The 24,796-nt window shown below is 42.6% G+C and overlaps 1 protein-coding gene across 1 annotated transcript; it reads right to left on the bottom strand.

Moving 5' to 3' along the window:
- Positions 1–1,178: 1,178 nt before the first annotated feature.
- Positions 1,179–22,817, bottom strand: LOC308254352 (polyunsaturated fatty acid lipoxygenase ALOX12-like; the record flags this gene model as incomplete). The annotated part of the gene is made up of 14 exons (XM_080680329.1): positions 1,179–1,358; positions 1,486–1,656; positions 2,209–2,309; positions 14,156–14,277; positions 14,776–14,945; positions 15,158–15,244; positions 18,162–18,371; positions 19,022–19,165; positions 19,715–19,875; positions 20,140–20,243; positions 20,337–20,459; positions 20,563–20,644; positions 21,938–22,139; positions 22,683–22,817. The coding sequence occupies 14 exons, from the start codon at positions 22,815–22,817 to the stop codon at positions 1,179–1,181; spliced, it is 1,992 nt and encodes a 663-aa protein (XP_080536455.1).
- Positions 22,818–24,796: the final 1,979 nt, after the last annotated feature.

The following is a 24,796-nucleotide window of genomic DNA, read 5'->3' as shown; positions in this document are numbered from 1 at the left end:
TGGGGGGCACAACCAGATGCAGGGCTGGTGGAAGGAGGCCACGGGAGGTTGGCCAGCCGGCCCCACCCCCGATTGGGGTGGGAGGGGCAACTGGGGGTGGGGCTGGCCAGGGGGAGCAGCCACAGCAGGGTGGGGGTGCTGACTGGGGCCCTGATCAGGCCAGTTGACCACCGCAGTGCGCATCATAGCAACTGGTCGTTCTGTTGTTCCAGTCGCTTGGCTTTTATATATATAGATTTCCCCAAATGACACCAAATGAGGAATTCTACCCTACTTACTCTTTGGGGAAATGACAACCTTAACAAAAAAATGACAAGGATAGCTGAAGAGAAAATTATAGCCCAATCTTATTTATGAACATAAATGTGAAATATGTAAACAAAATAAGTAAATTCAATTCACAATGCTTATAGGTAACAGTGTATATTTTTCAAAAATTCAAAATTGGCTTAAGATTTTAAAAATTATGTAGATGCAAAGCAATTCTGATAAAAATTATGAGATGTTATTTTTGGAATTAGAAAAGCTGATCCTAATATTTTTATGGAAGGCTAGAAGTCCAAGGAAAGCCAAAGACCTCTAAAGAACAAATTAGATGAAAAGATCATCAAATGGTAGGCTACATTAAGTATAAAGCTGTAGTAGTTGTGTGAATATGGTATAATTACAGGACAGCTGAGAACTAGACTCATTCATAGATGCAAACTTGATTTATGTCAGCTTATAGAGTCATGGGAAGAATGGGCTTTTCAATGAAAAGTGCTATGATATCTGATTATCCAGAGCAGAAAAAAGAAATTGAATTGACTTTTATCCAACTGTATTAAAATATTAGTTCTACCTATAAAACAAATTTTTAAATCACTTATGTCAGTGATAATGTAATATCATTACATAAGGACTTTATGACAAATGGAGAAGACAAAATTTCCAGGGAAAAGAAAATGTTATATGAGTAGATAGTTGATTTCTGAGGGAGTCAGTTTCAAGGTAAAGATAATTATATTAGGGAAACTAGAAGTTAGGACAATGCCTCATACTAGTGAGATATTTAGGTAGGGAAATCAAAAGGAGAAAATAGAGCCATAGCAATTCAGACCCATGAAAACAATAAAAATTAGGGGGAAATGTTAAGCATGGTGGGGGCCTCAAGTATTTGAAGGGTGAACAATTTGGGCTCAGATAGTGATACTGCTCTCTATGAGACTGGGCTTCAGGTATTCATAGGGAAGTTCTAACTGCTCATTTCGGGCCACAATTTCCCTTTCTAGGTTGTCCAGATCTGTCTGAAACTGCCTTAAAACAGCCTTGGGCTCAGGACCTGAGAAATACTCTTCTTTGTGATGCCCCAGTGGTACCTGAAGCAGAAAGAAAGGATCAATCATCTTCTAGTTCTAAGAAAAAGGAACCCAAACTCCAGTCCCTCACCCTAAAGTCTCCTTGTCAGTCATCAGTCCCCTCAGAATTCCAGAGGTCCCCTCTCACCATGTCTGGTGACGGCTGGCTCAGGAGAGATGGGAGAAACATTTGAAGACTGGTCTGCCAGACATTAGGTAGTGAGCCCATCACTGTGTCCATTGTGACATCTTCCTTGGTGGTGGGTGGGGGCATCCGCATTGAGCACGGGGCATTAGGGACCCAGGCAAACCAGTCGAACTGGGGGAGGAAGAATCTGGAGTCACTCAGAAACTCTGATTCAGGACCCTATACTTGTTGGAAGCCACCCATTACCCTCACTAGCAGAGAGGTGTGGACAAGGAACCCAGAAGGCTGGTCAACCTTGAAGCTCTGAAAGGTCAGAGCCAACCACCCACTGTTTAGTTGAGACAATGGTAGCTAAAGCAACATCCACCTTTTAGTCTTATGTAAATCCTTGCTGATGGGCTATCATGGAGCTATTATTGGAATTGCCTGCCTAAAGGCTATGGGTGTATCCCATAGTCTTAATAAAAGGGATAGCAAGGCCAGAGCAGGGTGAAGTCCTTCTCCTTGAGTTGGGCTCCCGCCTGGCCCCCAATATTTCCAAATTTATATTTTCTAGTCTCTTTCATTTGCATGCGGCCTCCTCCAGAGCCCAATCCCTGAACCTGAACCCTGAACCATGCAGGATGTGGAAGGGGTTCACTACATATACTCAAGCTCTCTCCTTCAAGTATCCCCTAGACCAGATGCTTTCTCTCAGAGACTCAGACTTCCAGTTGTCCATACCTGGCCTGTGTTGACTGCTGCATGCTGGGCAGTACAAGTGAAGATGCACATAGTAAGGAAATGGCAGAGCTGAGCTCGAGACTGGAAGGACACAGGGAAACCTAGAGAAAAGAACAAAGCTTAGAAACTGCAGTTCCAAAGGAGATAAGGATATAAATGCTGATATCTTGGTATGTCTATATATTAGAACTAGTTAGTGTTCATTCATTCAAAAAGTCATGAACTAGTATGTACCAGACACTATATAGGCACTAGGAATATGCTGGTGGGCAAAACAGACTGTGGTAGTAAAGAAGGATAATAAACAGAATAACTAAGAAAAATTTACACACAGTTTGTTAGATAGTGATAAATATATAAGTAAGGCAGGAAAAGGAGATATGAGATGTAAAGGGGATAGTTAATAATTTAGTCAAGAGACCAGTCCTTGCTTTGCTGCTGACTAACTGCATTACTTTGGACTAACTGCTTAGCTTCTCTGAGCTGCTATTTAGTTTACTCTGAGAATAGAGATAATGGTAGTTACGTTATAAAGGGATGGTCCATGGATATGGTCTATATAAACCCCCTCAGTCCATTGTAGGTATGTTATAAGTTTGAGAGTGGGCAGGGCTGAGAGGCTGGTTGGTCAACTATCCAGTGTTCAAAAAGTGGTTAAAAGTAACAGGAGAGAGGTAGACAATCCAAAATAAAATGGCACAAAAAACTAACAGGCTCTGCACAAAGGAGGATATCCATGTGGCTACTAAACCTAGGACAAGTTCCTCGGTTCTACTAGTCACTGGGAGAATACAAGTTAAACTCAAATGTGAAAACACAACACATTCACAATGTGACCAAAGTATTTTTTCAAATATTTGAGAAGATACTGACTATATCTCATACTCTGTGGATGGAGTTAAATGTATACAAGTACATTGGAAAACTGTCAGAAACCACTAAAACTGAACATACACATATCCTATGACCATCAATTTCACTTCTAGATACACACCCAACAGAATTGTACACACGGCATTGTTCACAGCAGCAATGACATTAATAGCCTCAAAATGAGAACAAACCAAACACCCATCAATGAGAGAAAGGAAAAATAAAGTCTATCATATTCACAAAATAGAATAATATGATTAGAGATCCAAGATGGCAGTTGAGAGGACTGCAGTGAGAGAGAGAGTGTGAGTGACTGAGGGAGCGAAAGGGGAGTGCATGGGCGTGTGGGGCATGTTTGTGTGTGTGTGTGTGTGTGTGTGTGTGTGTGCATGCGCACATATTTGTGTGACAATTATATTCCACAGGACTTTTGGGGGCTGGTAGACCAGGCTCCCCTAGCTGGGTGGCCTCTCCCACCACTGCAATCTCTCCCAGGGTGGCTGGCTCTGCCTCAGAGGCCTTGCCATCTTGAAGGGGAGAGCTGCTGTGATGGGGAGCCCAGTCTCACCTCCACCTGGGGAGCCCACAGACACCACCTGGGACCCTACAGCCACACCAGCCAGGGACCTGCTGCCTTGGCTGTGAACCCAGTAACACAGAGCCTCCAGCCACCTGGCTGCGAGCTCCTAAAAAGTTTGTCTGGGGGGAGACAAAATGGTGGCTGAATAGGCAGATGTGTCCTGTGCCTTCTCACAGAGCAGTTAGAAGAAACAACTAAATCGAATAGCATCCACCTGGAATTGCTGAATTACACACAGCTGGTGAGACAATCCATGGCCTGAAAGGACAGAAGACACCTGGAGAATGGTAGGATCAGTGATCTGGGCTGGAGAGAAAAATGCATAAACACAGGGACTAGAGGGTCAGAAGGAAACTGTGCTACACCAAGTCTGCCTCCCAAGGGAACACGTGTAACATTTGACTGTGGAAGGGGGTCCAAAGGGCTGCTGGCAGTGGAGGACTCTAGATCTAACTCCACAGCCATGGAAGGCTGTGCCCAGAAAGACAGCCTGAAGTTCTGCACTGGCCATGCAGTGTTGGGGAGAGAATTGCGCAGTGGCATGGTTGCTCTGTCTTTATATTTTCCTTGCTTTTACTCGCTAAATCCAGTACATTGGATCTTTCAATTACAAATACTCACTGAGGCTGTGGTGCAGGTGGGTGTATTTGGTGGAGGCTGGGGAGCAAAGCAGGGAGAGGCGATCAGGAATCCAGCTCTGGGACAGCCCGGTCCCTCCAACCCTAAACAGCCATTTTTCTCCAGAAGAGCTAGCCCCTCCTAGTGGGCCCAGAAACTAACACAGCAACACTGCTGCCTAGAGCCCGTGTCAGAAATAGACACTTGTGTAAATACGACTGAAAGCAGGGAGACAAACAAAGCGGGCAGATTGGTCCTGCATGCCTAAATCCAAGCCTCTGAAGACAGACACAGAGGAGCAGTAGGTCGCTGGGAACTTCAACATGGTCCTGACTACCTAACAGGAAACTGAGAAGTGCCAGACAGAACAGTAGAGAGGGGTCTTAATCCAGCCCCCATGGGACATTAAAACTCAGCTGAAACTTCACTACTTCACTTTTTAATTTTTTATTTTACTTAAGAAAAAAAAGTTTTTTTCTCTATTTTATTTTCTATTATTAACCTTTTATTTTTTTGATTAGTGTTCTACATTCTATTTTTATTTTTTATCATTATTTTACTTTATCTCACTTTTCCCTTTTTGCCAACCTTTTCTTCCTCACTTCTCCCTTTTTCGTCCTGTTTCTCTTCTGTTCCTGCTTTAGTTTTTCTCTCTCCTTTCTTTTTACTCCTTCTTAAATTTTGATCTTTTTAGTCTGCTTTATTGACAGGTTACTATTATAGTAGTCTCAGTTGGCTTACTCATATATGTAATTTCCTCTCCCCTGCTCCAAGTTCATGCACCATTCACTTTTCTCTTTCTTAGCTAGTCAATTTTTTTTATGCTTTTGTTTTTCCTCTCCTCACTTGTGTTCTTCTTCTCCTAATTGCTTAATTAGTTTCACTCACCAAACTCAAGCCAATTTGCTCTCTATTCTATTCTCCTTTTCCAAAAATAGGTGAATATATAGATAGATAGATTAAAGAAAGGGGAAAATTTTATTTATTTATTTTGTTTTTGACTTTTCTTCTTATCTACTCATTCTCTTTCTACCTGCTCTATACTGAACCGTAGCTATCCCCCCATTCATTCAATTCCTTTACCTTACTTTCTGAAAATAAGCTCTGCCTCTTCAGATTCAGTTCCCCCCTTTTTCTCTGGGTGTTTATTGTTTGCATTTTTTGGTTTATTTGTTTGTTTTGCAGAGTTTTCTCCCCATAATACATATATTTTTTCCCCTTCTTCTTTCTTCCTTTTCTTTTCTCTCTTAACTTTTTTCCTTTTCTCAATATCATTTTTGTGCTCTTTCTCTCCCCTAATTCTCTTTTCTCTGGTGGTCACCTTTACTGTGGTTATCGGTGTCATGAATACGGTGTCATGAATACATTTGTGTTTTGTTCCCTCTGTGTTGTGTCTTGTCATGTTGTATTTTGTATCTTTTGGTCAATGTGGTAGAGAGTGAGCCACATAACCAGACACCCTGAGAGGAGCAAAAATGGGGAGACAAAGAAACAGCCCCCATATGAAAGAAAAAGAGGAATCACTGGAAAAGGAAGTAAAAAAAATGGAGGCAAGCAATTTGTCAAAGAAAGAATTTACAGCAATGGTCATATGGACACTGAAAAGGATGGAAGGCAAATTCAAAAACATGTGTAAGAATCAAGAGGAAATGAAGAAGAACCAGGAGGAAATGAAGAATGACATAGCTGCAATAAAGAACACAATAGAAAGCATCAACAGTAGACTAGAAGAAGCTGAGGATCACATCAGCGAGCTAGAAGACAAGGTAGAAAAAAACACCCAAGCAGAGCAGCAACTGGAAATAAAAAAACACCTTAAAAAGCAGGACAAGAGCCTAAGGGAGCTTTGCGACAACACAAAACGAAACAACGTCCACATAATAGGGATGCCAGAAGGAGAGGAAACTGAGCAAGGAATAGAAAACCTGTTTGAAGAAATAATGACAGAAAATTTCCCTGACATTGGGAAGAAAAAACTCACACAAGTCAAGAAGCTCACAGAGTTCCAAACAAGATGAACCTAAAAAGACCAACGCCAAGACACATCATAATTAAATTGGCAAACACCAACACAAAGTAAGAATCTTAAAGGCTGCAGGAGAAAGACAGAAAGTTACCTATAAGAGATCTCTCATTAGACCAGTGGTTGCCAACCGGCAGTCCGCAGATCACTGGTGATCCATGAGATCTCAAAGGTTGGCAACCTCTGCATTAGACTATCAACAAATTTCTCAATAGAAACACATCAGGCCAGAAGGGAATGGAATGAAATATACAAAGTGATGCAAATCAGGGGACTGAATCTAAGAATACTATACCCAGCAAGGCTATCATTCAAAATTGAAGGTGAAATAAAGAGCTTCATAGACAAAATAGGGCTAAGGGAGTTTATTACACCAAGCCAGCAATGTAAGAAATGCTAAAGGAACTGCTGTAAAAAGAAGAAATAGGAAGGGAAGAAGGAACACAGGTATCCTATCTAATAAAAGAGTAATATGCAAATTGACCATCACTCCAAGACACAAGATGGCTACCCCCATGTGGTCATAGATGGCTGCCCCCATGTGGACACAAGATGGCTGCCACAAGATGGCCTGCAGGGAAGGGCAGTTGGGGGCAGTTAAGGGTGACCAGGTCAGCAGAGGAGGGCAGTTGGGGGTGACCAGGCTGGCAGAGCAGGGCAGTTGGGGCAGACCAGGCCAGCAAGGGAGGGCAGTTAGGAGCGACCCAAGCCTGCAGGGGAGGGCAGTTGTGGGCAATCAGGCCAGCAGGGAGGGCAGTTAGGGGTGACCGGGCCAGCAGGGGAGGGCAGTTAGGGGAAATTGGGCCAGCCGGGGAGCAGTTAGGCGTCGATCAGGCTGGCAGGGGAGTGGTTAGGGGGTGATCAGGCTGGCAGGCAGAAGCAGTTAGGGGCAATCAGGCAGAGGCAGGTGAGTGGTTTGGAGCCAGCAGGGTGGTTGGACATCCCTCAAGGGGTCCCAGATTGGAGAGGGTGCAGGCTGGACTGAGGGACAAACTTCACCCCCCCGTGCACGAATTTCATGCACCGGGCTTCTAGTAAAGAATAAAAATGGTGACAAATGAGTACCTATCAATAATAACCTTAAACATAAATGGATTAAATGTTACAATCAAAAGACATGGTGTAGCTGAATGAATTAGAAAACATGAACCATATATCTACTTTCTACAAGAGACCCACCTCAGAACAAGGGACTCACAAAGATTGACAGTTAAGGGATGGAAAAAAATTTCTCAGGCAAATGGAAATGAAAAAAAAACAAACAAAACACAACAAAAACACCCAAAAACCTGAGGTAGCAATATTTATATATGACAAAATAGACCTCAAAGTGAAAGCCATAACAAGAGATAAGGAAGGCCACTTCATAATACTAAAGGGAGCAATTCAGCAAGAGGATATAACTCTGGTAAACATATATGCACCCAATCTAGGAACAACCAAATACCAAAAAAACAAACTAACAAAAACAACAACAACAACAACAACAAAACAACCCCCAAACCAAATCAAACAAAACAAAAAACTCCTGGAACATATTAAGAGAGAGATTGACAGCAATACAGTCATTTTAGGGGACTTTAATACCCCATTGACACCACTGGATAAATTCTCTAAATAAAAAATGAGCAAAGAAATATCAGTCCTAAATGACTCACTAGATCAGAAGAAATTAATTGACATATTTAGAACATTTCATCCCAGAGCTACAGAATACACATTCTTCTCAAGTGCACATGGGACATTTTCAAATATAGACCACATATTGGGACACAGGCAAAGTTTCTTCAAATTTAAGAAGATAGAAATCATATCAAGCATCTTCTCAAATCACAATGGCATAAAATTAGAAATCAACTACAATAAAAACAATGAAAAAAAATCAAACACTTGGAGCCTAAATAGCATGATACTAAATAATGACTGGGTTACCAAAGCAAGCAAAGAAGAAATAAAAAGCATTCTGGTAACAAACAACAATGAAAACACAACAATCCAAAATCTATGGGACACAGTGAAAGCAGTCCTGAAAGGGAAGTTTATAGCTTTATAGGCCTACCTCAAAAAACAAGAAAAAATGGTAATAAATATTTAACCTTGCAACTTAAAGAATTAGAAAGAGAGCAATAAGAAAAGGCCAGAGTAAGGAGAAGGAAGGAAATAATAAAGATCAGAATAGAAATAAATGACAGAGAGACAAAAACAAAACAAAACAAACAAACAAACAAAAAAAACGCCCCAAAAAACAAAAAAACGCCACAAAAATAAAAACAAAACAACAATACAAATGATCAATAAAACCAAGAGCTGGTTCTTTGAAAGGACAAACAAGATTGATGAATCTCTAGCCAGGTTCACTAAGAAACAAAGAGAGAGGACCCAAATAAACAAAATCAGAAATGAAAGAAGAGGAATACAAAGACCCCATAGGAATACAAAGACCCCATAGGAATACAAAGAATTGTAAAAATTTACTACTGAACAACTCTGCTCCAACAAACTGGACAGCCCAGACAAAATGGACATATTCTTAGAAAAATACAAGCTTCCAAAACTCAATCAGGAAGAATATAAAAACCTGAATAGGCCCATAACTACCAATGAAATTGAAGCAGTAATCAAAAATCTTCCAGCAAACAAAAGCCCTGGTCCAAAGAGCTTTACAGGGGAGTTTTACCAAACATTCAAAGAATTAAAACATATCCTCCTCAGACTATTCCAAAAAATTCAAGAGGAAGGCACACTTCAAAGCTCTTTCTATGAAGCCAGCATTACCCTAATTCCAAAACCAAATAAAGACACCACACAAAAAAAAAGAACTATAGGCCAATATCCCTGATGAATATAGATGCTAAAATCCTCAGCAAAATTCTAGCAAATCGGATCCAGCAGTACATTAGAAAGATCACACACCATGACCAAGTGGGATTCATTCTGGGGATGCAAGGATGGTACAATATCTGCAAGTCAATAAATGTGATACATCACATAAACAAATTGAGAGACATAAATGACATAATCATATTAATTGATGTAGAAAAAGCATTTGACAAAATCCAACACCCTTTCTTGATAAAAACTCTCAGCAAAGTGGGAATATAGGGATCATACCTCAACATAATAAAAGCCTTATATGACAAACCTACAGCCAACATCATACTCAATGGGCAAAAACTAAAACCATTTCCCCTAAGAACAGGAACAAGAGGGGGATGCCCACTTTCACCACTCCTGTTCAACATAGTAGTGGAAGTGCTAGCCATAGCAATTAGACAAGAAGAAGAAATAAAAGGCATCCAAATTGGAAAAGAAGAAGTAAAACTGTCCTTATTCACAGATGACATGATACTGTACATAGAAAACCCTAAAAACTCCATCAAAAAACTTCTAGACTTACTAAATGAATTCGGCAATGTAGCAGGATACAAAATTAACACCCAGAAATCTATGGCTTTTTTATACACCAATAATGAACTCACAGAAAGAGAAACTAAAAAAAAATCCCATTTACCATTGCACCAAAAAATTAAGATATTTAGGAATAAACTTAACTAAGGATGTAAACAACCTATACTCAGAAAACTACAGGACATTGAAAAAAGAGATAGAGGAAGACATAAACAAATGGCAGAACATACCGTGTTCAAGGATTGGTAGAATCAACATCATTTAAATGGCCATACTACCCAAGCAATTTATAGATTCCATGCAATCCCCATTAAAATACTAACAGCATATTTCACAGACCTAGAACAAACTCTCCAAAAATTCATCTGGAATAAAAAAAAAAAAAGACCCCGAATAACCACAGCAGTTCCAAGAGAGAAGAACTAAGTTGGAGGGATCACAATACCAGATATCAAGCTATTTACAAAGCCACTGTTCTCAAAACTGTCTGGTACTGGTACAAGAACAGACATATAGACCAATGGAACAGAACAGAGAACCCAGAAATTGATCCAAGCCATTATGCTCAATTAATATTTGACAAAGAAGGCAAGAGCATACAATGGAGTCAAGACAGTCTCTTCAATAAATGGTGCTGGGAAAATTGGTCAGATACATACAAAAAATGAAACTAGATCACCAACTTACACCATACACAAAAATAAATTCAAAATGGTTAAAGGACTTAAATGTAAGACAGGAAACCATAAAAATCTTAGAAGGCTCCATAGGCAGCAAAATATCAGACATATGTTGCAGCAATATCTTTAACCATACAGCTCCTAGAGCAATGGAAACTAAGGAAAAAATAAACAAATGGGACTACATCAAAATAAAAAGCTTCTGCACAGCAAAGGAAACCATCAATGAACCAACAAGAAAGCCCACTGCATGAGAGAACATATTTACCAATGCTATCTCAGAGAAGGGTTTAATCTCCAAAATTTACAGGGAACTCATACAACTTAACAATAGGAAGATAAACAATCCAATCAAAAAATGGGCAAAAATAGACACTTTTTGAAAGAGAACATCCACAAGACCAAGAGACATATGACAACATGCTCAAAGTCACTAATCATCCATGAGGTGTAAATCAAAACAACAGTGAGGTACCATCTCACACCTGTCAGAATGGCTATCATCAACAAATCAACAAATGACAAGTGCTGGAGAGGATGTGGAGAAGAGGAACCCTCATGCACTGCTGCTGGGAATGCAGACTGGTGTAGCTACTGTGGGAAAAAGTATGGAGATTCCTCAAAAAACTAAAAATGGAACTCCCATTCAACCCAGTAATCTCACTTCTGGGAATATATCCCAAGAAACCAGAAACACCAATCAGAAAGGACATATGCACCCCTATGTTCATAGCAGCACAATTTACAATAGCTAAGATTTGGAAACAGCCTAAGTGCCCATCAACAGATGAGTGGATTAAAAAACTGTGGTACATCTTCAGAATGGAATACTATCCTATATAATAAAAGCCTAATATGCTAAGTGTCCGGTCGATCATTCAACCAAAGCGTAATACGCTAATGATATGCTAAGGCTGCTCAACCGCATGCTATGATGTGCACTGACCACTAAAGGGCAGACAGTTGACTGGTCGACCAGTTGCTATGATGCGCACTGACCACCAGGGACTGGATTCTCAATGCAGGAGCTGCCCCCTGGTGGTCAGTGCGCTCCCACAGCAGGAGTGCAGCTCAGCCAGAAGCTGGGCTCATGGCTGGTGAGTGCAGCAGTGGTGGTGGGAGCCTCTCTCACTTCTGTGGCAGTCGGACATCCCTCAAGGGCTCCAGGCCGGGCTGAGGGACCCCCTCCCCCACCAAGTGCACGAATTTTGTGCACTGGGCCCCTAGTGCTGCTATAAAAAAGAAGGAACTTTTACCATTTGCAACAGTGTGGATGGACCTGGAGAGCATTATACTAAGTGAAATAAGCCAGTTGAAAAAAGATAACTATCACATGATCTCACTCATATGTGGGATATAATGAACAACATAAACTGATGAACAAAAATAGATCCAGAAACTAAGAAACACTGAACTGACAGTCCAACTTCAGAGAGAAGGGGAGAGGGTAAGAAATCAACCAAAGGACTTACATGCATGCATATTAGCATAACCAATGGACACAGACACTGGGGCGGTGGGGAGTTGTTTTGGGGGGGGGGAGTAGCAGGGAGGGAGTCAATCAGGGATAAAGGAAACATATGTAATACTTTAAACAATAAAAATATTAAATTACAATATTTTTAAAAAAGAAAAAAGAATAATATACAATGAGAACAATGAACTACATGCTGCATGTCACCACAGCACGGGTAAATTTGAAACATTTTTTGAGACATTAGTGAGTGCATGTTTGTATTTTCATTTGTGTGAAGTTCAAACAGGTAAAATTAACCTGTGCAATATGAAGTGGTTACTTTTGGATGGGGAAGGACTGGAATAGCACAAGGGGCTTTCTGGGGAGCTGGTAATAATGGTTTTTGTTCTTTGTGCTAATTATATAGGTATGTCACCTTACTAAAAGTTCAAGTTGTAGGCTAATAATTTATAACGTTAACTTTGCTCCATATTTGTTTTATTTTAATAAAATTTCTACCCTCTTCAAAAGTCATTAAGAATACTGAGATTGTGCTAGCTGGTTTGGTTCAGTGGATACAGCATCAAGCTGTTGACTGAATGGTCCTAGGTTCAATTTCAGTCAAGGTCATGGACCTCGGATGCAGGCTTGATCTCCGCCTGGGTCGGGGCACATGTGGGAGTCAACCAATCGATGTGTCTCTCTCACATAAATGTTTCTCTCTCTCCCTCCCTTCCACTCTCCCTAAAAGTTAATGGAAAAATATCCTGGAGTGAGGATTAACAACCAAAAAACAACACTGAGGTTGCCCTCCTATTCCCAGAAAGTATTTTCCAGTATTTGGGTTATAATGTAGAAAAAAAGAGAAGTAATAGACTCATGTTGGAACTGGAACAGCATCAAACCCACTGTCCTATTCACTCAATTTACAGTTGAGATGCTGCTCAGGAAGTTTAAGGACCTGCTCACCTCTTATATTTGCTGACTATATTGGGGAGGTAATTTTTTGGAGTGGGGCATATGATCACAATCATTTTACATCGATTGCTTTACACATGTTTCAACTTTTCACATTTATTATTTCATTTGGGACAAGAATTATATTCACTTCAGAGAAAGTATATTAAAAGTCAAAGAGATTAAATGGCTTTCTCAAGTCATAGGTCTGGGAAGAGAAAATCTTAACACTCTGCCTTTAATGAGGGTGATGAGAGAATAATGGCACAATGAGAACCATGAAAGCTGAGGGAGAACAGTGTGGGTGCAAGTGGTTAAAGCTCACAGTCAAATAAGCATTACAAGTGCTCTGAGGTGGATATTTCATGGGGAGAAGCATGAAGGAGAGAATGAAAGGGTCTTTTGGATCATGTGGAGCTTGAGAGACAGAACTGAGATGTACTACATAAATTTTGGTCGACGAAGTGCCATTGGGTGAATGGGGAAGATACAGCCCCAGATACTTTGAGGTAAGACTCCACTCCGTGGTAGGTGTGTGGTTTACTGATATGTGCATTACCAGGGCCTGGTTACAGGTAATAGCTCTTAGCTGTTCGCTACAGTTATTGCATGGAAGGAATCAAAGGGATTCAAGGTATTGGTGTGAAGTGTGAAAGGGGAAGGATGATTCAAAACAATCCCGGCTGGCCTACGTGTACTAGAGAGAGGAATATGAATCTGAGATGTGCTCAAAGGCTATTTTTTTTTATTATAGATTAAAAAATGGGGTAGGGGACCTGAAGGTAGTTCACCAGTGTGGAGGGCACTTTTATCTAAGAAACTTGAGTTCCAAAGATCATGACACTGAGTTTGGGTTAAGTCAAAATATATACAGTATTGAGACTACATCGAGAAACGACCTTGCGCTGTGGCAGGTGTGCGTGATGTCTGGATCCTCTCTATGTGCTGGACAGTAGAAGGAAGGAGGAAAAGGGAGGGAAAACTAGGATGGGCTGTCATGTGCTTTGGTGAGGATAATCTCCCCATTTCTATCCTTAAGTAAGAAAATAGACAGTCATTAGGAGAGAGCCTGGCAGGGCCTGGGCAGATTCCTTACTGGCTGTAGTTCTGGCCTTATTAGTCCCCTTGGAAGGTTAAGGGATCTATGAAAAAGCATGAAGGTCTCTGTGGAGGACAATCCTTGAGTTTCTAGAATTGTCCTGGGTCTTAGGAGATGGGAATGGGATTCAGATTTTTATGTGTGGAGGAATGGGCATGATGAGGGGTTGGGGTCAAGTCCCCAGATGGGCAAGACTGAGATGGGGTTCTTTCAGAGTGTCCAAAGAGTTCTCTTCTCTGGGGAGAGATCTTACCTCGGTCCTGGGCCTGGCACAGCCCCACCTCAGTGATCTCCCGACACCAGGCCTGCAGCTCAGGATCCCCTCTCACGACGTCATCCCCATGGTAGAAGAGGTGGATGATCCCCTCCACGTATCTGCCCAGAGGAGAAGGGAGCTGACCTCCTTAAGAGTGGAAGGCTGTAGCCTCAGACTGCTACTTCTTTTCTGTGGTGTCTATCCATCTGACTCTCACTGTATCTGGGGACAGATCTGACAAGGCTTGCCTTTTGGGACATCCCTTAGTTCTTTCTACACACTAGTTTAGAAAGGAAGAAAATGTGGATCATTCATTTAAAAATTCCATATATATGGTTGATAGTCACTCTCCATAATAAAATCCCTGATTCTACCAAATCCCTTGGTTTTACCCACCCACACAATTCTGCCTACTTACACTGGCTATTTCAATCTCCCCATTTTCAGACCCCATCCACTGTCTTATTCTTTCTCATCATTCCCAGGATTGAGTCCTCTGCTTCTCCTGTCTGGACCTTCTTCTTTCATGTTCCTTTTGTCCCATGCTGACCTCAGGCCAAACCCCATTTTCATTATTCCTAATGACCCCTTTTTACTCAGCTCCCCCTCTCACCCACCGAGCAATGATCTCCCAGAGTCGTAAAGCATCATGGGCATAGAGGGCACTTGGGATTCCCAGGAGGCCCCGGTCAGCCAGATCATCAGGAGGACAGAGAGATCGGTAGGTCAGCTGAGTCATGGCCCGACAGATCAACTGCACATGCCCCCCTCCACCTGTGCTTCCTGCCTGTGCCAATAGACATGAGAGGTCTTGAGGGGAGAAACAGAGCTGGAGAACGTAGCATAGTATATAAAGTGGATTCAATGACATTGGCATAAAGGGACAAGGCTCCTGGATTTAAGGGTCAGGACATTCATACAAGGGGGACTAGAAGCTTGAAAGTGACAGGAGGTCATGCAGATTTGGATGATTAGGTGGCCACTCCATTACCTTTTTACCTTATCAAATAAACCTCCATCTGAGATGAGTTGAGTTCGTGCCCGGGTGTTGATGTCCAGCGTGTAGCGTGTGTGTGGGATCAGGAGCTGGATGGAGAAGGTTGAAGGGGGTGGTTTATGTACGACATGCTTGGGTCCTTCTTTATTAGGGAGTGGCAGTCAGCATGGAGACTTTCTGTCCTCTTGATGCTTGTCTACCTGCTAGTGCCTTTGCAGGCTGGTCTCATTCTTCTCTGATTTCTTAGTCTCATGTTTTCCTATTGCCCTGTGAGTTGAACTTTGGAGTCTGACTGACCAGGATTTTAATTTACACTTCACCACTAACTTTCATACTTGAACAAGATAATAAACCCTCTAAGCGCCCATCTCTTTATCTCTTTACAGGGGATGACAATATGGTCTCATTACGGGTGCTGTGGTGATGCTTATGTGTATAATGTATGAGAGTGTTCAGCACATTGCCCAGCACATAGATGTCCTTGAATAGTAGCTGTTATCATTACCTTTATTATTTCCACCTTGAGTATAGATGTTCTTTGAGAATCAGTCCTTTAATTTTTGACTTTTTAAAATAATTTTTTTCTATCATACACATCCCTACAGTTTAAACTTGCCTTTCTATTAATTTTCAAAGCTGCTCCTTTAACCTCTAGTTGTTTTACTCACATTTTTTAAAATTTCAGAATTAGGGATTGCGTGGGTAGGGTACTTTCAGACAGAATTAAAGGAACCATATTGATCTATCTTCTTTATCAGCCAAGGGGCTGTTGTCAAACCTCCTTCAACCACCAATTAGGCACTGTTAATTTCTCCTGCTTTCCCTTGGTCATTATAAATAAGCCATCTGATCCTCATGTGCATTTGCTTTGTGTTAAACAATTTTGTTTTCATCCTGAGATGGACGATTCAGACATTATTATTATTTATGTGAGTTAGTGATGCTGCAGAGAAGAAAGGACCCAACTGATATCTTTGGTATCAACATATCAAGGCAACTCATATTGGTCTGAAACTTCAGAAAGATTAAAAAAGATGCTGAATTTCACAGAAAGCCCAAGGTCTACATCAAGAGTAGATCAGAAAACAAAGAACTAATCATAATAGCAAGAACTACCAATTTTTGTAGCATTTAGCCTGTTTAATGCTGCTGTTCTGTTATTCCTCATTAACTCCATGATGCAGCTCCTATTACCCCCATTTAGAGATAAGAACACTGAGAACACATCTGGTAAGAACTGAGGCCAGGATTCATATCCCAGCAGCCTAAATGCAGAGCTGGCACAGGTAAATAGATGAAATGGGCAGGCTTAGCCCTCCTGGGTGGCCAGCCATGGGAAGAAGTTGTTGTGGTGAGAGGAGACACATGTAGAGGGGGCTGTGAAAAGGGGAATTAGAAGAGTAAAAGTGGGTTCAACCACTAAGATACACAGAAGATGGTGCTGCAAAAGCATTATAAAGTCAATCAAATCCAAGATCAATGAATTCTGTTAGTGTCTACCATGTCTATGTTACTCTAGAACGGTGGTTCTCAACCTTTTTAATGCCGTGACCCTTTAATACAGTTCCTCATGTTGTGGTGACCCCAACCATAAAATTATTTTTGTTGCTACTTCATAACTGTAATTTTGCTACTGTTAATGAATCGTAATGTAAATATCTGTGTTTCTCGATGGTCTCAGGCTCTATAGCAGCGGTTCTCAACCTGTGGGTTGCGACCACAGGTTGAGAACCGCTAGCAGGGTCGCCTAAGACCATCAGAAAACACAGATATTTACATTACGATTCATAACAGTAGCAAAATTACAGTTATGAAGTAGCAACGAAAATAATTTTATGGTTGGGGTCACCACAACATGAGGAACTGTATTAAAGGGTCGCGGCATTAAAAAGGTTGAGAACCACTGCTCTAGAACCCTAAGGGGTCATCACTTCCAATGGACAAGTTTGGAGATGAAGGTGGGGTCTCCTGGAGGAAGCACAATTCAGATGTTCTACCTAGCATGTACTGACATATATTGCTACCACTTCAAACTCCATGTACCTAAAACTGAACATCTCATCTTTCACCTACAAACTGGATTTTTTTATTGCATTGTTTCTGACAATTGCTCCTATTCATAAGCCTGTATCATTTTTCCTCCTGTTACTATATGTGAAGTGCCATAAAGATTTCAAAAACATTTTTTTGCAAGCACATGGCTATTTTTGCTGCCTTCTAACTAGCAATAGATTCTAGGCTCATTGTTTTATAAAATCACAGTATTTCTAGATCAGTACAACTCTGTCTACCAGGGGGCTCCCAGTTATTGCAGCAGCTCAGACCTCTGAGCTTTCTCTCCAATCTTGCACCCAGGCATGCTGCAACTACTATTTCCTCTCATCACAAGGTCTTTGCATTTTCCTTTCCGTTGATCTAACTACCATGCCACACACCTCTCATTGGGCAGGATAAATAACGTATGGGGCTGCTCTTTTATTCATTTGGTCTTCTACTTAATTATTTCCAAGTTGTAGTGGAATATTCTCCATAAAAATATAGTGTTTATTGCTTTCTTTCTTTATTTCAAAGTCTATTTCTAGATACTGTTTTTTTTTAAAAATAAAATTATAATCCTACTCTACAATGGACTATGCTGGAGAATGTCAGAGCTGCCTTATAATAAATGCTAAATAAGTGACTTGACTTAGTACAATAGATGGCATCTCTTTGTATTATTTTTAAAACTGCATGAAAATCTATGATAATCTCAAAATAAAGATAATTTAAACATTAGAAATAAAGCCACAAGGCTCGAGGTCCTGAAACAACGATCTCTTCTTCTCTAGTTACACATTCCTATAAAGATCTTTTGTTATAATAAAATGGACACTTGCTCAATTAGAAGAAAAATTGTTAACATGTTCCCAACTAGATGGTTTAGGCTTTTTAAATCTGGGAGAATTAGTTTGTGTTTCCTGTCTCTGGGATGTGAGAGAGATGGGACATGGAAGGTAGAGGATGTACCTTGAAGACAGGGTGCAGTCCTGGGAGGCACCTCATGGTGGCCACAGCGAAGACCTCAGACAGTAGGTGAGTGTTCAGAATGTGATAGTGGAGCTCATGTAGATGGAAATCTGAACTTCGGACCCAGGTCTTTGCCAGGAGCCAGGCCAGTGGAGGATCTGAGGGCAGGAACAGTGATGGGGTGGGGTTGCTGGGATTGGGAGGCTCGATCTGCAATGAAGATAAATTAAGCATTCATTAACCTTATCACAGGTTAGATGCCATGCTTAGTATTCTGGGGGAAACACTGGTGACTGGAGATTGTTATCTCCCAGAGGGTTATAATCTAGTAGGAGGAATGAGGACCATTCCACTCATCCTCACACTACCTGTGGGGAAGCGTGAGTGCCTTACTGGCCAGGTTCAAAGCCAGAGAAATTGGAAGGAGGTGTCCAGTATGACTGAGAGAAACCTGATGAGGGTGTAAGTTAGGATGGTAGAATAGGAAGGAGAAGCTGGACGTGTGAAATACCTGACAGTTCTCATCAATTGATTGAAGAGAACAGTAAAAATTAAAACTTATTAAAACCAAGGGAATAAAGACATCTAAGAAAGAGGAATATTCCACAGATTCTAAGGTCAGAAAGAGATTGACCTTAGCCTTAGGGTGAGTACCAACAGAGACCATTATGAGTCTTAAAAAGGCAATTTTGGGTGAGTATTGAGCAGGTTTCAAGGTTGAAATGAGAGACTGGAGATGAGGACAGGTCTCCCTGACTGAGGCAGGTGTAGGTGACAAGAGCCAGCTGTCTTTGTCCCTTGGCAGAAGTTGGGGATGAACACAGAGTAGTGTTAAGAGGAGGATACCATTATCACCTCACCTGGATGACCATGGGCAGCAGCTTCCCACTGGGTTCCATCTTCAGCATGACAAGGGGGGCAGCTAGGTACTGCTTCTCTCCTTGGATCACATTGGCTGGAATTCCATCCAGTAGGATGAAGTCAGCCTCAAACAGGGAACCGTTCTGAGGAACAGAGGACCATATCCATGGTTAGTTGAAAGCATACTTCCACATGGCCAACGCAAAGGGGCAGAAACGTAAAGACATTCACTCTCTTTTCTTGCCATTATCCTACATCAGTACCAGAGTCCCAGTGGCAGAAGTAAAGGAAGCACTAGAGCATCAGGTTCAAGGTCTCTCAGTTTACAGGGAGGGCTAAGACCCCATGAAAGGAATCTTCCCTAGAGACATGCAGCTTACCGGTGTCAGAGGTAGTTTTGGCAGTGGGTATGCCAGTTGATTGTGTACCACAGGTATGCCAACTCTTTCCTTGTCAAGTTGCCCAAGTTCCTTTCCCTAATATCTTCTAATGGTCTGCTTTATTGGCTGTATCAAGCCTTGATGCTTTCCCCTACATACTTTATCTCCTATAGGATTTCTAGCAGAGGACTCTGTATCCAAGGACAGTGGCTCATCATAGCCTCCCTTCCCTGACTCACCTTTGGTCCTTCCCCTTCACCACTTGACTCCTCACACAGACAAGAAGAAGACAATAAAGGGCTGGGGGTGTACCTGGAGCTCTTTCTCCAACTGGGCCTGAAGGTCCCCCATCCCTGAGGGCATTACCAGCCGGGAGGGCAGAGAGGTGGAGCGTCTCAACAGCATGGGGTTGGCACCACTGAGGAACTGGTAGCCAAAAAGCTCATCATCCTGCCAGCACTTTTGAACCTTCTCTGTGGGGTCAGAGTGGAGGTTAGGAGGAGGATATTCACCACAACTCGATTTCTCTCTTCCCCAGACTCTAACCCAGGGATTTAGTTACATGGCTCCTCCATACCCAGCACACATATTTTCATGCCTGAGACATCTGTGAGATCCCCATGCATAAGTTTTTGTGTTGTTTTTTTTTTTTGGCAAGCAATTTTGGGGACTTTGGAGTATGACACCTCATTAACAGGACCATCAAGGTGTTATGGAGACCTGGGGAAACCACTGACCAGCCAGGGCTGTCTTTTGTCCCCAGAATAATTCATCAAAATCTTCTAGGCTGTTCCAGGATCTCAGGAGGGCATAAACATGTTTGATGGCAATCTCCATAATCCTAGAACAGACATCAAGGATGAAACCATCAATTTATCAAATCCCACCTGTTTCTGGATCCACCAGCCCCACTTCACTCTGACCATTTCCTCACCCTGCAATTGCTGACCACTCATAGTCCAGCCTCTTCTTCTCGTGGAATCTTGTATTTGCTGGTAGATCATCCTTACTGTCTGCAGCTATTGTCAAGGGTAACCCTTCCTTCCAGGTAGCCCAGCTAGCAGATGGGGACAAAGGTTAATGAAGGGGATAGAAGTCAGTGATGGAGGAATTTGTCAGGGAAGGGGTTACAATTGGGAGGCTTGTAATAGGGTGGTCACCAGTAGATTTGCCGTCTTTCCTCCAGTTCCTGTTCTCGGTGCTTCTGGAACACATCCCAGGTATTGTTTCCTGCCAGGCGGGCTGGGGAGACATTAAGGCAATTGACTTCAGTGCTTTCTCCAATCTCATGCTATGCCCTGGCTTCTTCCAATCTCCTGTTTCTTAGTTGCATGGCACCATACTCTTTTGCCATTTTTTTCTGGCTCTGTCTCCCTACTTACTAGTAATTTACTAATCATTCATTTTCACCCACTTCCCTTTTCTTCATTTTACCAATGTCTGATCTCATATTTGTCCTGAGAGGAAAATCCCATTTTTTGACACCCTAATGTAACACTTAACTCTAATCTATCTATCTATCTATCTATCTTTCTATCTATCTATCTATCATCTATCTATCTATCTATCTATCTCTTCTTCATTATCTATGAATTTCATTCTTAATCAGCTGAAATGTCAACATCTATCATATATTATCAAACATTCCTTTGTTAATTTCCCCTGTTCTGGTCCTTCCCTGTCCACACCTTAAGCTGTTCTCCAAAATGACATATTTCAAGTTAGGTACACTTACATCCTCTGACCTCAGCCTACTTCCACTGTCACCTGTTCCCTGGGATAAGGTATTCTATGTGTGCCAAACCAAGTAGTGTATCCATATTGTAACATTTACCTGGCTTCACCTCACATATCCTCAACTTCACATAGTTTATAGTTGGCAACCTGGCTTAATCCTGCCCTCATCGGTACCTATACTTACTTGTGCCTCAAAGACATTTTAGTTCAGGTTTCCAGTCTTACCTGTCATTTCCCTCAATTGTCTCTTGTACTTATTTCCTAAGGTGACAGATTCTGTTTGCTGTCCTCAGTCATCCCCACCCCAGTCAGTGTGCTCCCTGCCCTCCCAGTTGTCTTCCATGTTTTCACAGCCAAACCAGCTCTTCATGTCTTATTGTTTGTTGCTCTCCTTCCCTGCCTCCTCTCAGGGGTCCCATGTGCTAGCCTTACCTGTCCCTGCCCTAACTTGTTCCCAGTCACATGGAGATCTCCTTTCCCCTTTACTTTGGCTCTTCTGTTTTCCAGCATGGCTGCACCTCCCATTCTCTGTGATCACCTTTTTGAGAGGTGGGATCTACACACATCACTCATTTCCCTGTCCAGTACCATTTCCAGTCCTTTTCATTCTATGTATGGAATTCCACCAGAGTTTTCTTTCTAGGCTCTCATTTCCCCCAACCACACATTCCACTCTTTCCTGTCTTGTCCATCTTTAACCTGCTGTGCATGTACTTTTCAACCCCTCTAGGACCTTCCTCAGTGTTACCTCCAGTAGTCCTTAGGTCCTGTACCCACTTCCCTGAGGTGGCCCCTCACCAGTGCCCTCGGGCAGGGTCAGCAGGCCGTCGCCCTGCACCCAGCAGTAGCAGGGGAAGGTGGCCTCCTGGAAGGCTCCTGGGCCCTGCACGGTGATGCGGTCGCAGAACCAGGCGTCGTCCACCAGGGAGTGGTGTTTGCGCAACTTCACGAACTGCAGTGGCCCCAAGTCCTGGGGAATGTCCTGTTCAAACTCCTCCACCTGTGGGGACCAGTGAGACTTAGTAGCGGGGACCCGGGAGAGCATGTTTAACTGAGGGTGCGGGTCCTTTGTGGAGTCAGGGGACAAGCCCTCCAGGGACAGCATTGCCTCCTCCCAACACCTGCGCGGTGGGTCTCAGATGCCCCATTGCACCAGGAGGATTAAGGACGCGGGCAAGGCCTGTGGTGTCTTGAACACTGAGCATCATCACCTACATCCATGCACTAAATGAGCTCGCACTGCGCCCATGCCTGCGTTCTCAGAGGACCCTCCTGCTTTGAACACAGATCCCATAATGACACTGGCTTGGGGTCACTTGGGAAAGGAGTTGAGGCTGAGTGGAGGGGGAAGAAAGAAAGGGATTGAGCCCCTAGTGGCCCTGGCTCTGACCCTCTCACCTATCCAGGCGCAGTTACCCCTTCTCACTGGAAGTCCCAGCCAGCATGGATACTACCTCACTGGCTGCAAGCTTCCTGTGTCCCGCCCGCCCTATGAGGCAAGCCTAGCCCCACCAGGTTCTGAGTCCCAGCTTCTCCTGCCCACCTGTCCCCGTGATGGCCGCAGCTGCAGCTCCAGCTCTGCCTCCCCACGCTCCCCGACCAGCCACAGCTGCACGCGGTTGAAAGACCCCGAGAAGAGCCAGGCCCCAGTGGCCACTTGGATGCGGTAGCGGCCCATGGCAGCAGGTGGGCTCTCCTGGATGGCAGAGGTCCCGTTACTGGTACCAAAGATTCCGCGGCCAGGCTTGGTCCTGCTGCCTCAGGACAAGTCCAGGGCTTAATAAAGCAGGACTGGGTGTCCCAGCCCACTACAGGATTGGGCCCCACCCCAGACAAACCAGAACCTGGATTAGCCCAGAGGGTGGGGGAAAGCAGCTGCTCCTCTCAGCAAAGTGCTGAGAATGGGGCTTAGGGGAAGATGAGGGGCTGAGCCTGGGTGCAGGAAGAGAGGGAGAAGGGGAGGGAGATTCCACCAGTTTTCTTCCTAGGCTCTCATGCCCCCCAACCACAACACCTCCCCCCCGCCCGGTTGTACTACTAAATAGCATTTTCTGAAGGGGTCCTGGGTGCCATCCCTTTTCTTTCTTGCAGTGCCTGGTGCCTCTGGGCAACTGTACTCACTTTCTATTCACTTACCAGGTCTGTGTGCCAAAGAGGCACTGGGATTGCCATTGTGGGCTAGAGAAAGCCCTTCTTGCGAAACTTCAGAGGTCAAGGGTAAGTTAGAGTATTTCCTGTAATAAGCCTTTCAGGGCCCATGCACCCAGAGTAGCTAATGTATTACTCTTCTCCCTGAGGCAGCAATCTCCATAATCCTAGAACAGACATCAAGGATGTTTTCTATCCACACCCCCATCCTAGACAGACAACCAATGTCAATATCTACTGTTTCTGCTTCTCCACTTCTTTTTGTTAATCATATTGTTTCATATGATTTATGTCATTTCTTCCACCAAAATGGTCACACTATACATTTATTTTCTTGGAAGTTGCTTCCCACAGTTAACAATTCGTGATGAGAATATCTTCATATCAATAGATGGAGATCTAACTGCTCTCTTCTCGAGCTTGAAGGATTACCCTCTTGATGGTTTTCAGTATTAATTGTGATGAGTGCTTTAATGAACACTGTTTTATATATACCCTTATGTACCCTCATATTTATAGGAGAGATTCCCAGAAATGAGATTTCACAGTAAAATGCTTGTATAAATTGTATATTGGCTATCCCTTTTAAACCATGATTTTGAGGTATACTTGATATGTAAAGTCCACACATATTTGATGTATAAAATCAATGAATTTGCCAATAAGTGTACACCAATGTATATTATTGTCAAATTGCTTCCCAAAGGCTGGTACCAGAGTGCCCTTTTCTTTGCAACCCCACCAGCATAGAAAGCTATAATTTAAAATTTTTTTTGCCAATAGGTTGGATGTAATTTTCAAGAACAGTGAAGGGTCTGGGATTTTACCCAACTTAAAAACCAGTAAGATTTGACTACTTGCTATTTGAGGAATGGTAGCAGAAGACACAAAACTTCTAGTTCAGTAACAAAAGGGATATTATTAGTCAGAGCAAAGCAGTAGCCACAATTCATATTCACATCAGCTCCTCATGCCCTACCATGTAAAGCGAGTGTGATGCAGGTGGGCAGAAGTGAGTGGCAGCAAACACAGTGGACTGCGTTATAGGAGAGGACCATGAGTTTGGGGAACTTGCCACTCTGTGGTAAGCAGATCCATGTCCATTCACTGTCTACAGGATATTACCTCATTTTCATGGTCCCCCTGCTGCTGAATCAACCTTGACAAATAGTAATGAGCTGTCAGGGCTTTGCATTTCTGACATACCCAGCAGGAAGACCTAGGGGCACTCAGGGTCCACTGCAGATCGCCAATTTCAATAGAATGAAGTGTTTTAACTGCTTAACCCCATCTAAAGCTTCATAATGAAAGAAAATAAAACCCGAGTTACTCACCAAGGTGTGGTTTGCACAATTAAACTTACTTTAAGTGTGATGAAGAGGAAATACATAGAAAAAAGGAAGTAATAGATGTGGCCAGAAGAAAGTTCTGTACACATTAAGATGGTGAACTCCTAAGTTTTTTTTTAAAATAAATATTTATTCAGATTATTACAATTGTTTCTCCTTT

This window comes from Plecotus auritus, assembly GCF_963455305.1.
Source record: "Plecotus auritus genome assembly, chromosome: 7".
Lineage (NCBI taxonomy): Eukaryota > Metazoa > Chordata > Mammalia > Chiroptera > Vespertilionidae > Plecotus > Plecotus auritus.
Note: the sequence above shows the minus strand (reverse complement) of the source record. Positions and strands in the feature narration are given on the sequence as shown.